Source organism: Eurypyga helias, unplaced genomic scaffold (assembly GCF_000690775.1).
Source record: "Eurypyga helias isolate BGI_N326 unplaced genomic scaffold, ASM69077v1 scaffold1665, whole genome shotgun sequence".
In the NCBI taxonomy this organism is placed as follows: Eukaryota; Metazoa; Chordata; class Aves; order Eurypygiformes; family Eurypygidae; genus Eurypyga; species Eurypyga helias.
In genome coordinates, this window is record NW_010253186.1 from 10,826 (window position 1) to 23,566 (window position 12,741).

Below are 12,741 nucleotides of genomic sequence, written 5' to 3' on the forward strand. Positions count from 1 at the left end.
GAAGGTGTCCCTGCCCATGGCAGGGGGGTTGGAACTGGATGGTCTTTAAGGTCCTTTCCAACACAAACCATTCTGTGATTCTAATGCATTTTCAGGTGGTGCTGGTCAGTTTGAGCAGTCTGTGTTTCAGAGAGAAAATCATACTGTAAATGAAAAAGGAGTTTTATGTTCTTTGTCCATGTTAGAGTTAACTGATACGAAGCTGAGGCCATGGGTTAATATGATACCAAGGTGTTTTTTTTTTAAAGCAAGTGATGGCTGCTTGCTTCTTAAAGGCCTCTGATTGCCCAGCATGCTTGATCGAAACCCAAACCAACTTGCTTTGAATGACAAATTGATTGTAGTGTGCATTTTTGATAATACAGCAATTTGTCTCCTTGGGTATAATACTCTAATCCCCCCTTCATTTGTCAGTAGGGAATCAGCAATTCAGCTCTTCCTCAGGCCGAGGAATGGCACGGTGGCTGCGGCACTTCATTGCGCAGCTGCAGACCCCGTGGTGAAGACACCCCCTCCCAGCAGCATCTACACACTGGTTCCTCAGCACGCATTTCACAGCGCTCTTTGGCACTATGCTGGGCTCCTGTGGTGGGGTATTGGTAGACAGGGAAGGGCTAAAGGGGTGGCTCCTATGAGAAGCTTCTAGAAATTTTCCCATCTCCAAGTCGGATCTGGCTCTGGCCATAGCCAAGCCAATCAGTGACAGTGGTAGAGCCTCTGTGATTGACATACTTAAGCGGTAAAAAAAATGTTGGGGAACCTGCAGCAGAGAGAGGAGTGGGATATGAGAGAGAGAACCAGGCAGACACCAGAAGTCAGTGAAGAAACATGGGGGGGGGAGGATCTGGGCCGGAGCACAGGTTCCCCTGTAGCCTGTCGTGAGAGGGCAGGCTGTGCCCTGCCCCCAGGGAGGGTCATGGTGGAGCAGAGGCCCATCTGTAGCCCTGGGAGGACCCCCTGATGGAGCAGGCAGCTGCACCCAGAGCCCATGACCCCATGGGAAGCCTGCACTGGAGCAGTTCACTCCTGGAGGGCTGCACACCATGGGGGAGGACCCAGTCTGGAGCAGCTTGTGAAGAACTGCAGCCCATGGGAAGGACTCATGTTGGAGAAGGTGGTGGAGGACTGTCTCCCGTGGGAGGGACCCCACGCTGGAGCAGGGGCAGAGTGTGACTATCCTCCCCTGAGGAGGAAGGAGTGGCAGAGACAATGTGTGAGGGACTGACCACAACGCCCATTCCCCATACCCTGCACTGCTGGGTGGGAGAAGGTAGAGAAATGGGGAGCAAAGCTGAGCCCAGCAAGAAAGGAAGGGTCAGGGGAACATGTTTGAAGACTTACTTCTATTTTCTCACTATCCTACTCTGATTTGATTGGTAACAAATTAAATTATTTTTCTTCCCCAAGTTGAGTCTGTTTTGCCCATGACCATCATGTGTGAGTGATCCCTCCATGTCCTCGTCTCAACCTATGAGCCTTTCCTGATATTTTCTCCTCCCCATCTCACGGGGGTATGGCTGCATGGTGCTTAGTTGCCAGCTGGGCCTAAACCACAACAGACACCTTACCCTATTGCTTGTTTTATAAATGTAGTTTAAGTCAACAGCAGGCATCAGAATTTTGTCTGTTCCTGAGATTTTAAATTTCTTGCTTGTACACAGAGTCTCCCATTCCTCCTTACCAGTGTGCTCTGATTCTGTTCTCATCATCTGTTTTGGTTGACCAGGGGGTGTTGGTTCGGTCTTCACCCAGCACAGTGCTCCAGAGCTTCAGTCATCCCTCAGAGAAAGTGGTCAACACACAGTGACAGATCTATGGTCCACCTGGTCTTAGCATTTGCGGTATGAAAAGCTGCAATTCCCAGGAAGCAGTGCATGTTTGTCAAGTTCAGGGTAGCCCATGTGGTGACCGTTTCATAACAAGTTGCGGAACCTCTGTTTCTCTATCTCGTCTCATGTTTGTGCCATATTTCCTCCATACTGATGGGTTTGTGTCACCATGTATCCCAACCAAGATACGTTCTGTCCTGTGAAAAGCAGAAGTCTTTCACCAGCAGAAATGGAGGGTGAAAGGAGATGTAAGCCACGGCATCCTTCCCCCATTTGTGGTGATTGACCACAGATCTTTATCCGTATTGCATACCTGGATGTTGCTGTCAGTCAAGATGTTTCTGTAGAAAGCCCATGTGTAAGACAAAGTGGAAAAGCTTACAGTCTGAGCTGGATATATGCTCTGATAACCTGTGAACACCATCACGTGCCCTTGTAGCCACAAGCTCATGGACAATAATTCCCTCTTGGCATGCAGCAGGGCAGGGCTTTTCCACTGCTCAAAGCTTACTGGGAAAGCCACAGCACATCTGTTTGGTGGCTTGAGCCATTGAGCATTTTTTGCATTGCCTGCCTGGATAAACTGTCACTCTTGATTTTTAAAACATTTCACAACAGAGAGTTAGCCGAGGATGGAGAATCTCTTCTGAGCATCATCTGCAGAGGCTCCTCTGCTTACAAACACATGCGGTGGAAGGTTGCCACCGTCATGTCTTGTCTCAACAGGGGATCACATCCTCTCTGCTGCAGCAAAGCACACTGGTGTATCTACTCTTCAGCAGTCATCTGCTGTCCCCTGTTTGGCATTTGTTATGTTTCTAGATTAAAGCTTTTATCCATTCTCCCATGTTGTCAGTGAGGTTTTAAAAGTGCTCCTTAGAACATCTCTTTTCCTCAGACTCTCTCTAGAAAGCTGGTTTTGCTTATCCTTTTGAGAAGAATTTGGCCTCCTGTTCTGTTTCTCTGAATGTTAGACTGTTGGCTGGGGATAGAAGAGGGAGTGTGTACACAAAGGCTCTTGTTAGCCTGGGGGTGCTAATTTCCTTAAGCCCCACTGATAGTCAACCAGGGAATGATCCAGAGCACTTAAATATAGTTTGCTTCTCTGAGTCTCCCTCGAGAAGTGTCTGTCTCCATTGCCATTACAGATGACTGCGTTGATAAATATTTGTCTTTATGAATACTTCCTTGTTTGTTTGATCTTTAACAGGGTGCATTATTCCGTTTCTTTTGCTTTATGCTCTATGTTTTCTGTGCTGAGCAGAATCCACCAGATTGGGGGAGTGGGCTGCTTTGTTAATATTATTACATTTTGACTCATAGCTGGTTGCATTTTTAACCTATGACTCAGAAATTTCTATCACAAACTTCAATTAATATGGATCTCAACAGTGTAGAGTTTAAAAGTTACGGGCAAGCGTATGGTTTGGTTTCACTACATAGTGCTCTGCTGAATTCAGTCTCAACATTCTCTGTTAGAACAGCCAGGGATATGGCTAGATGACATTTCCTACAAATATTGCCTACAGCCCTGCTGCCACCTTATTAAACTGGTCAGATTTGCAATACAAACAGCAAGTGCTTGAAGAGCTTTGAGCATTTTATAAAAGTTAAAATTAGCAAAACAAAACAAAAGCATACCATTCATCTCTCAATTACTGTCCCAATTGAATATGCTGTTTGGTGGATGATATTTGTGAATGTTATCATTCCCAGAATGTACTTGTTAAAAAGCCATTTCTCTATTTCTGTTGCAGTGAACTATTTCATAAAAAATGGTACAGAAGATGTGTTGCTGTGCGGCAATAGCACTGATGCTGGGTAAGTGCTTTAAAAATATCTTCACTTCTGGTTTGGTTTTGTTCCCTTTTTTTTTTTCCTACGTTTCTATGTTTTCCTTCAGTTCTGTCCACTTCTCACCAGCATGAAGTAGAAATTTCAACTTCCTTGTGTCAATTGTAATGGTAGAGAGGATAAAGACGATACTGTGCATAGTAATACAATTTTCTGAACTGCAGGAAAGAGAAGTTTTTGTGTCATTTATTCAAGTCCAAAATCTTTAGGGGCCTTATTACAGTTCTTTTTTAATATGTTTAAACTTCGCAGTAAAAAATAGTGAAAACTAAGTAACAATTTGGCTGAGTGAAGAGTATTTTAAAGGAAATGAAAAGGAATTGAAACAGAAAAACTGGAGGGATTTAGACTGATGATGAATTCTTGGCTTTTGGCAAAGCAAGATAAACAAATCAACAAATGTTACTCCCCAAAATAACATGCTTTGGAGGTGGGAAGCTACTCAGTTTTGAGTTGTGATCTACATTTGTACAGGACATGTTTATGGACTACAAGTGTTTCATTTTCTTACAGTATAGACAGTGAAGAGATCCATAAAAATTCCTGTGGTATACTAACTTACTCTGCATAAAGCACTTTACTCATATCCCTACAACCTATAGATGTTAAGAGTTTCTCCTGCATCCAGTCCTCAGGGTTTGAGTGCATTGTCTGTGTAATTGTATTTGACAGGTTCTCATGATCTTGGTGGAAATGGAAAAGTTTAGATTGGACAGAGAGAGACTGTGTGGGCAGAGGAGATTACAAACTGTGCAAAGATTGTAGGCTGTTAGGAGTTGTAGGAAAATGAAGACAAAACCTTAGAGATGTGAGATGGATGAGCTTTTGATCTAAATATGTGAGAGTGTTTGAACCAGGAAGGTGGAAGGTCTTGGTCAAGTGAGGGGAGAAGGTGAGATGATCTACTTCTGTAGGGAGATGTTTTGAGTTGGTAGAACTAAATGTGGAAGACTGAAAAAAAATCAGTTAGGAAGAACTCAATGTGAAAAGAGGCATGTGTGCATGGGGAGACAGCAGGAAGATGAAAGGAAGACAAAATCTGAACTTGCTTATGGGCAGGAGGGTGAGAAAAGCTGTGGGGTCCTGGAGAGAGACACTTCACTTACTGCTGCCACTGTCTGTATCTGTATTTACATAAAACAAAGGAAAAGCTGAAGTATCAGTCTTCCCTCTGCATGTCTTGTGTGTCTGATCTGTTTTGCCAGTCTAATTTAGACTGTATACTCCTTGGGCAGAGGGCCATGCTTTCTCTTTCTTTGTTCCAAGGAAAGTACAATGTCAGCATTCATTAATTAAGTGCTTTGTTGATTGTAATACATTGCATTTATCCAGGCTCAGGCTGGACTCCAAGACTACTGGGATGCTTCCTGGGGATCCCAGAATTTGGCAATCTACCTATGCTGGTGGACTTCAGCCTTTGATGGCCAATAGGCAACAATATTGAGGAAGAAATGTTCTGCACAGCAACAGTATTTCCCACATCATGAAATATTATGTATTGTTCTCCCCTATGACCTGAACTGAGGTAGTAACTGCTGCTAAGGTCATAAGCCATGTCAAAAGGGCTGAAATCAGATTACAGATATTTTGTGAGGCTTAGTTTAGGGACTACTGCTTTGGAATTGTCCAAATATTGGAAAGTTAAATACCAATCCAATATCCATGGAGTATCTACATATTAGTAGCTTTTATGGATTTAAGGTTTGGGTTCTACCAATGCATATTACCAAAATAAAACTTATTTCCTTCACTAGAAAGTCAATAAATTGCAACATGTCAGCAAAAAGCCACGATTGGAGAAAGCCTCCAGTGGAGACACAATGCCCATGAGACAGACACAGTCTGAAACATCCAGGGGAGTACTTCCAGCTCTTGTGTATAGGAGGAGGAAAATGCCACCCCCGTGTTTAGGGTCCTAGTGCTTGTTTTGATAAATACATAAAAACCATCAATGTTTGTGCCATTAAGGGAAACCCACTTTCTCTTTGTGCATGAGTTCTTTCTTCTTCAGCCTCTTCCTCTTTCAATTAATTATTTAATACCACTGGGTAAAGTTTGGTTTTAAATACCTAAAAATGAGGAATAAATATTCCTACTTACACTGTTTTTTAGCTCAGAACTAGCAAGTATTGTCTCATCTGCTATACTTGGCAGAGTTCCTGCCAGTCATGCCACTGTTCAAAGACATGAAGATAATTAGGAAGATGATCCTGAGGCCTCAGGGGATTTACAAAGTCATGCATTCCTACCTGTTAGGACAGAGAGACCATCATTTATAGGCCAACATACCTAACGGAGTGGTATTTGTTTTATCTTTCAATGGCCAAAGCAAAGAGCTAGTGCATTCAATAGCAAAACACAAAATCTGAATCTGTAGGACCTTCTGGGACAGGTTGCACCACAGGATGAGGGGAGTTGAGAGTGAGTGGATGCATTAGATTGTGGTTCCCCCACCTATTAGTAATGAAGTTAATGACAAGTGAGGATGCTTAAGTTGGGAACCCGTCAAGGCATCAGGAAAGACAGTTGGTAAGGCCATGTCTGAGTGCTCACAGCATTTTTGGAGCATGCTTCTGCTCCCACTTTGGATCTTGAGTTTATCAGTCTCTGGGGTACACTGAGAATCCAGGGGAAATATAGGGAATGGTGGTGTCATGTGTGCACTCTGGAGCGTTTTGTTGCCAGAGGGAGGAATATCTGCGTTGTGGCCAGGATATTAAATCTCGAGGTAATTGACAAAGCCACTTCAGTGCATTTTTAAAAGCATGTTAATGACCCTCTGAGGTTTGGCTGGTTGTTGTTATTATAGAAGAGTAAAAAAAAAAAATCTACTATGGAAATTATTAGGTGATGAGACTCAGATGGTCTGATGTAAGAGTGTGTAGTGATGGAGACTGCAACCTGAGCTGGAGTAGCAGGCCAGCATCAGCAGGGAAATGATCGTCAGTGGATGCTGTATCACAGACAGTGCAATTATCTCCAAGGTGGGGGCTTTATTACATTACTAGGAGGGAATGTTTTCTGAACAAGCATCCAAACTGCCAATAAAGCAGGAGGTAATGGATCTAGCTAATATTGATTCTAGTTCAGAAGGGATTTGAATAGAAGTATGTCACTCAGCAGCAGCAAACATGTCTCCAGCACTTTGGCAGCTGGAAGAAAGAAGACATTTATTTATGGTTTAGGTATGCTCAAGCAACCTCAGGGAGCTATGTTAAAAATCACATTGTAGAGACATAGTAGGAATACTAGGGAGATGGCATCTTTCTTGTTTGCACAATGACTAATTTGTCAGTGGGGTTCACCATGTGGTCCCTCAGAAACTTTCTTCGTGAAGCCTGAAATTTGATTTTTCTTCATTTAAACAATAGAACTTTTGTGTTGTTTTTCATTTTGTTTATCCAACTGCATTCACCCACCCTGATGTACTGCAAGAATTTGCTTTGTATTTACAAGGAACAGAAAGTCCAATGGAAACATGAGGTAACGTTTAGAGTAGAAGGAAAATCAAATAACTGTGATCAAAGATGTTCTTTGGCTCAAAGTGAATGCTAGTGATGCGTGCTCAGTGTTTCACAACAAGGACATTCAGAGCACCATGTTAATGGAAAAATCCTCTGCTCTGAGATGTATGTCACAGATTGGTCAGACACTGCAAGCAGTGATAATCAGCAACGCTCTTTTAACAAGAAAAGGTAGTGTATATGCAAAATTATTCATGTTTGTAGTTGTGTTTCAGGGTTAGACTTAGTTCTTTTGGATGTGGCTGCACTGGGATTTGTCCAAGTTGGTTCTCTTCTCAAATTCAACTTCTATTTGATTTGGTTAAAAGCTCAGATAGATAGTCTGATTTTCAAAGGGTTTACAAATTCTGTAAATTTGCTTTTCAATTTAATTCCTAGTGTAGTAGCTTATCCAATTTGAACACCTTGCTTTAGCCCGGAGGAAGGTCCAGTAAATATCCAATGCAATGATAAAATTGTACTGGATCTTAGCTAGGAGCAGCAGCTGAAGGGTGCTCTAGCCCTCATGAAATCCAGTCTTAGCCTCAAGTGGACTATGTTTGTAAGGGCCGTAGAAGAGCAGGCAGCACCATACACTGCCTATAATCAGACATCACAGGCCTTTCGAAGGCATCTACCCTACTGTATGAAAGTTGCCCTTAAAGGCAAAATTACTACATCTCCACAAATGAGTATTTATGGTGATAATGCCAAAGGGAAGGACTGTAGTTGAATGCAATTGTTTAGAGTGTGCTCAGGGACCTACAGCAAAGAAAAACCCTGGCAATTCATGCCTGGTCCCATGCAATGGGACATGACCAACACTAGACAAGAAGCAAGGAAGCATCCCAGGGTACTAATGCTAGGAGGAGATGCAGTCCTGGTCCCATGCTCAGATCCAGTGAAGCATTCTCCTCAAGCACATCAGCAATGCCTCTACCAGGCATCGCCCTGCTGCAATCATCAGACCAAATCTCCCAGCGAGTGGGCTGTGGGAGCTGTTTTATGTCAGGATGCGCTAACCTTCTTCATGCTGTCCATGCAATTATGTCTTCTCCGTGACTATTAATTGTTCGTTTTGATGAAATGACCAATACTGTAAAGTCCCATGCTTCCTCCGAGGGTAAAGACAGTTCAACTCTAAAGCATTTCCACTTTTATCCTGTTGTAATTTCACAGGGACATTTTTCTGCTGTGCTTAGACTGCTGGTTTTTCTTCCCCTTCTGCCTGAAGCTTTGGAAGAGCAATAGAAACAGCAAGAAAATTTGTCCATTAGAAGAAAGAGAAACAGACAACATGCTCTCAATGTACAAAGTAAACAAGCAGAAAAAAAGAGAAACCATTTTTCTTTTCACTTTTTCACTTTCAACTACAACAGGGAGCTGGCATTTCAGAAAAGTGTGCATGTTTTAAGCCAATTGTGTCCCCTTTGGATCTCAAGGTCAGACTGCTTAATTTTTTCACATGATATGTCGTGTATATTCAGCTTGTGGGCAGGTGTAGTCTGCAAGATCATATTGACAATGAAAGCACATTTGCATCGTGTCTGTACTGATGTTACCAAAAAGACTAGTGAACAGGAAGGAAAAGCAGCCAGTAAAGCTACTTCAGGATGCAACAAGAAAGCACCTTTGGCAACTGCATCCTAGTAACTGTTGCTATAGAAACTTTAGCTACCTTTATCCTCACTATGACCTTGATTTGTCTTAACAGGGTACATTAAAATAATGTACAGCATGGGGCAATATTCTATATGGTTTGGTAAATTCTGCTGTCACTGAGTTTATTGCATATAAGGGATGAAGGAAGGATCATGTGGTGTAACACTCAAAACTTTTTGCGTGTGTCCTAACTTTTTATAAAGTATCATCCAAAAAAACCCTTTGTTTCCTTTTGTGTTGTGGCATTTTACTAAGGTGATTAATACCAACACATAAAATTGCATCAGATGCCTGTTTTCACAGTCACCATGAGTACTGAAAACATTTTTATGGTACGTTCTCCACACCACCACACTGTCAGCATATACTCATTATGGCATGTATAGTGATGCAGCACTTTGATCTCTCTGAGCTATAGTAACATTCCTTTGCCTTTATGCATCCCCCACACCATGATTTAAAGTCTCTCGAGAAGGCTTATCACAACCCTCAAGGGTAGAGAAGAAACATGCACCATACTGTGGAGCAGCACTGCTATCAGATGCTTCCACCAACGCTACTTTGCACAGCCCAGCACTGCAGAGCCTCGAACGATGTGTATGTCTGCCAGAAGAACATGTCATACAGCATGCTCTCCCACAGCTCTTAGTCCCCTGACTACAAGCAAATGTGCTCAATAACACAACCTCAGCTGTGCTGGAAACTGGGGAACTGCAGCAGAGAATAATGCACCCAGTTGGTTCTTTTATTCTCCTGCTGGCAATAGGGACTGCTGCAGCCCTGACTTGCCTGTACTTAAATCATTATTATTATTGTTGGTATTATTATTACTTGTTGTGTTTATATAAGAAGTCCCCAGATTTAGGCCATGTTGTGTTGGATGCTGGGAAAGTAGTGTGAAAAGAGCCCCCTTGACTTGGAGGGTTTGCATTTCAGGTGCAAGACCATGGATGTGTTGGGGTGAAGACGGTGCTCAGGTGCCTTAGTTGTATATATGGACTCCTGAGGAGTGACAGGAGTGGGAGCAATCAGGAGAAACAACCAGTTTCAGGCGATCTCTGGACTAGCCAACCTTGTCAGGCAGGTTGTGGTCTGGCAGTATATGTTTAACTTGCTGCATGAATGGGTCCATCACAGGGAATGGACTCCTGTGGAGTTTTGGCATGTGCCTAGTGGGACTGGTGTGTTCATAACACTTGCCAAATTCAGCTCGTTGGGATACAGCTGGCTGATGAGTGGGAAAGGCTGGTGGAGTGAGGAAGGGGATATGGTACCCAAATGTGACTTCTTCAAATGTGACCAAAATAAGGATATTTTGGAAAGACTGAAGTGGGTTGTTTAAACTACCAGAGTTAACCTAATTACACCCCAGATTAACAATCAATATTAACAAAATTAATTCAGACTTTAAGCATACCATAAATGAATTTAATTAGATACTGATGTAAATCACAGGAACTTTTCCATTTACTCTGTGTTGGTTACAGTGACACAAGAATGATGATGTTTTGGTCATGGTGAGAAAGCTTTTCATTTGAGTATGAGAAAAACCACAAAGAAAGTATATCACCTGAAAGATGCTGTAGGGGCCATGGGCATAACTTTATGTGTTATACAGGCTTAGGGGCAACCACGCCAGTCCCCACTGGGATCAGTTGTGTATTTGGAAGATCATGTCTCTGGTTAAATAGCAACAGTGGGGATTAAATCCAAATCCACTCAGTTCTTAAGGAGGGGTAATATTACCTCTTAGTCAAAGCTGTGATAAACTCATCAGCCACGTGAGAGAAGCAGAGTGGCTATGGGCTACAGTCTTCATTAAGTAGTAAACTATGATTATGTTTATGATGATAGATTATTGCCTTAAATTTTTCTTGATGGGTTAGACAGAAGATCCAGTGTCTGGCCGCTGGATTGAGTGAGGAGAAATGAGAGTTTGCTTACCTTACTGCAGCATGAAGTCTAAAAAACCATCTTGCAGCAGCAGTTCTTCCTCTTGCTGTTTGCATGCGGGCATGGAAAAGTTTAATGTCTCTGGCTGAAACCACTGGTTTTCCATCTGCCTGAACAAGTAGCCAGTGGGGGAGCCTGAAACTTTTTTTGTGGATGCAAGTCTGTAGCATGCACAGGTCAGTGAGTGCTCTGAGCCTGTGAGCCAGCCTGCTCATGGGTGTCTCCTTCCCTTCGCTCTTCCAGTTTCAGCTCCTGGTCGATGTTGCTCTTTATTCTGATTTTTTTTATTTTTTTTTTTTTTTTTGGTGGCATTTGGTTGGATTTGGTTGTACTTAGAATCATAGAATGGTTTGGGTTGGAAGGGCCCTTAAAAATCATCCAGTTCCAACCCCCCTGCCCAGGGCCACCTTCCACTAGCCCAGGCTGCTCCAAGCCTCATCCAGCCTGGCCTTGAACACTTCCAGCAATGGGGCATCCACAGCTTCTCTGGGCAACCTGTTCCAGTGCCTCACCAGCAGCACTTCCTTCCTTCCAGACCACTGGCAACCCTTGTTTTTACAAATGCCCTTCAAATTCTCTCTGACCCCTTAGATGCCTGCAGTGAGAGCTGCTAGGTGAGAGATTGCTAGCTGCAATCTCCCACTATTGCCTTTTTTATAAACAACTCAGTGTAGCGAGCCGTATCTGCCTTTGCACTAAACCAAATGATAGTGCAGCCTTTACCTTACAGATGTCATAGCTGACATTAGCAGCTGTTTGATGCTAACTGCTGGTAACACATGGACAACCCTCCCTGTATTTCAGAGTCTGAATGTTACAACCCCACACATGGTTGTTTTACAAATCTTCTTTTACTGCACAACCCTATTGGCCACTACAGTCTGGATCAGCAGGTTACTTGGCTTCCCTAGATTAAACTCTTGAGACAGAGCATTTTGTAATTATGCCCCTCAGCTACAACCCTCTGGCATTCCCAATCTGTGTTATTTAAAAGAAAGCTGTTTCTTATGTTCTTTAATTCCCTGTACCAATGCCAGCTTACAATAGTGATTACAGCCTGATGCATAGGTGGGTAGACTGATGCTTTTAACTTTTCTGAATCAATGACACTAATTTTATTGTGATCAATTGAACAGCATCCTGTGAGGCTCCTGTGGAGCTTGTTTTATTTATGTAGCTTGTTGTTGTTGCCCATCCCTGTGTATCAGAGGAAAGTGCAATCCTGTGAAATTTTTCCCCGAGGTAAAAGAAGCTAAAGAGGTTGCTAAAAACATCTGAAGGGGAAGGCTTTATATTACACATTGAACATGCTTCGAGCAAAGTCTTGAGACTCCTTAAAAAAATCCTCAGAGGAAATGGTGTCAGTTGCAGAACAATATTCTCATGTGTGAATCTCACACCTAAATTTCTGTAGAGTGTTTTTCTGAGAAGCAGCATTTGTTTTCCTTAGTGTTTTTAAGGTATTCCCACACCCCATAGGTTACCGCTTCGGTCAGCCACAAAAGAGGGTGAACAAGAATATGAAGTTGAAAAGTAGGATATTTTGTCTCAAGTGTCTAGTCTGTGTAAGAAGGATGAGAGCTAACATTAATAGCATTTTTGAGCTGGTGTTCAAGCTTTTTGTGCTGAAGACATTTTGTTTGAGTGCTCTTATACCCGAACATAATATTAGAGAACCATGTATACTCACTGCCGAGTCAGACAGACCTTTTCACACCAACAACTTGTTGCTGAGTGGAAAAGGTTTTAGAGGCATATAATGACGGAATGAAACATGAAAAAATACTAACTGTATTATAAACAAAAAATATGTCTGAGGTACCATTGCTCACTTTCACAGTCAGAGGAGTTATATCTCCACATCCTAGAGCTTTCCAAGCAGTTGTGGTAAAGTGCTTTGAGCAGTTGTTCTAATGTTCTTCTGCATCAAAACAGTTTCC

The 12,741-nt window shown here is 42.6% G+C and overlaps 1 protein-coding gene across 1 annotated transcript in view; it reads left to right on the plus strand.

The window, feature by feature from the left end:
- Nucleotides 1-3,586: 3,586 nt before the first annotated feature.
- Nucleotides 3,587-12,741, plus strand: part of LOC104510348 (sodium channel protein type 5 subunit alpha-like) — a gene marked incomplete at its 5' end in the record, with an annotated part of 128,857 nt that continues 119,702 nt past the window's right edge. Inside the window, one exon of the mRNA XM_010152567.1 lies at nucleotides 3,587-3,650. Within this exon, the coding sequence (XP_010150869.1) occupies nucleotides 3,587-3,650 (64 nt within the window). The remainder of the gene's footprint in view (nucleotides 3,651-12,741) is intronic.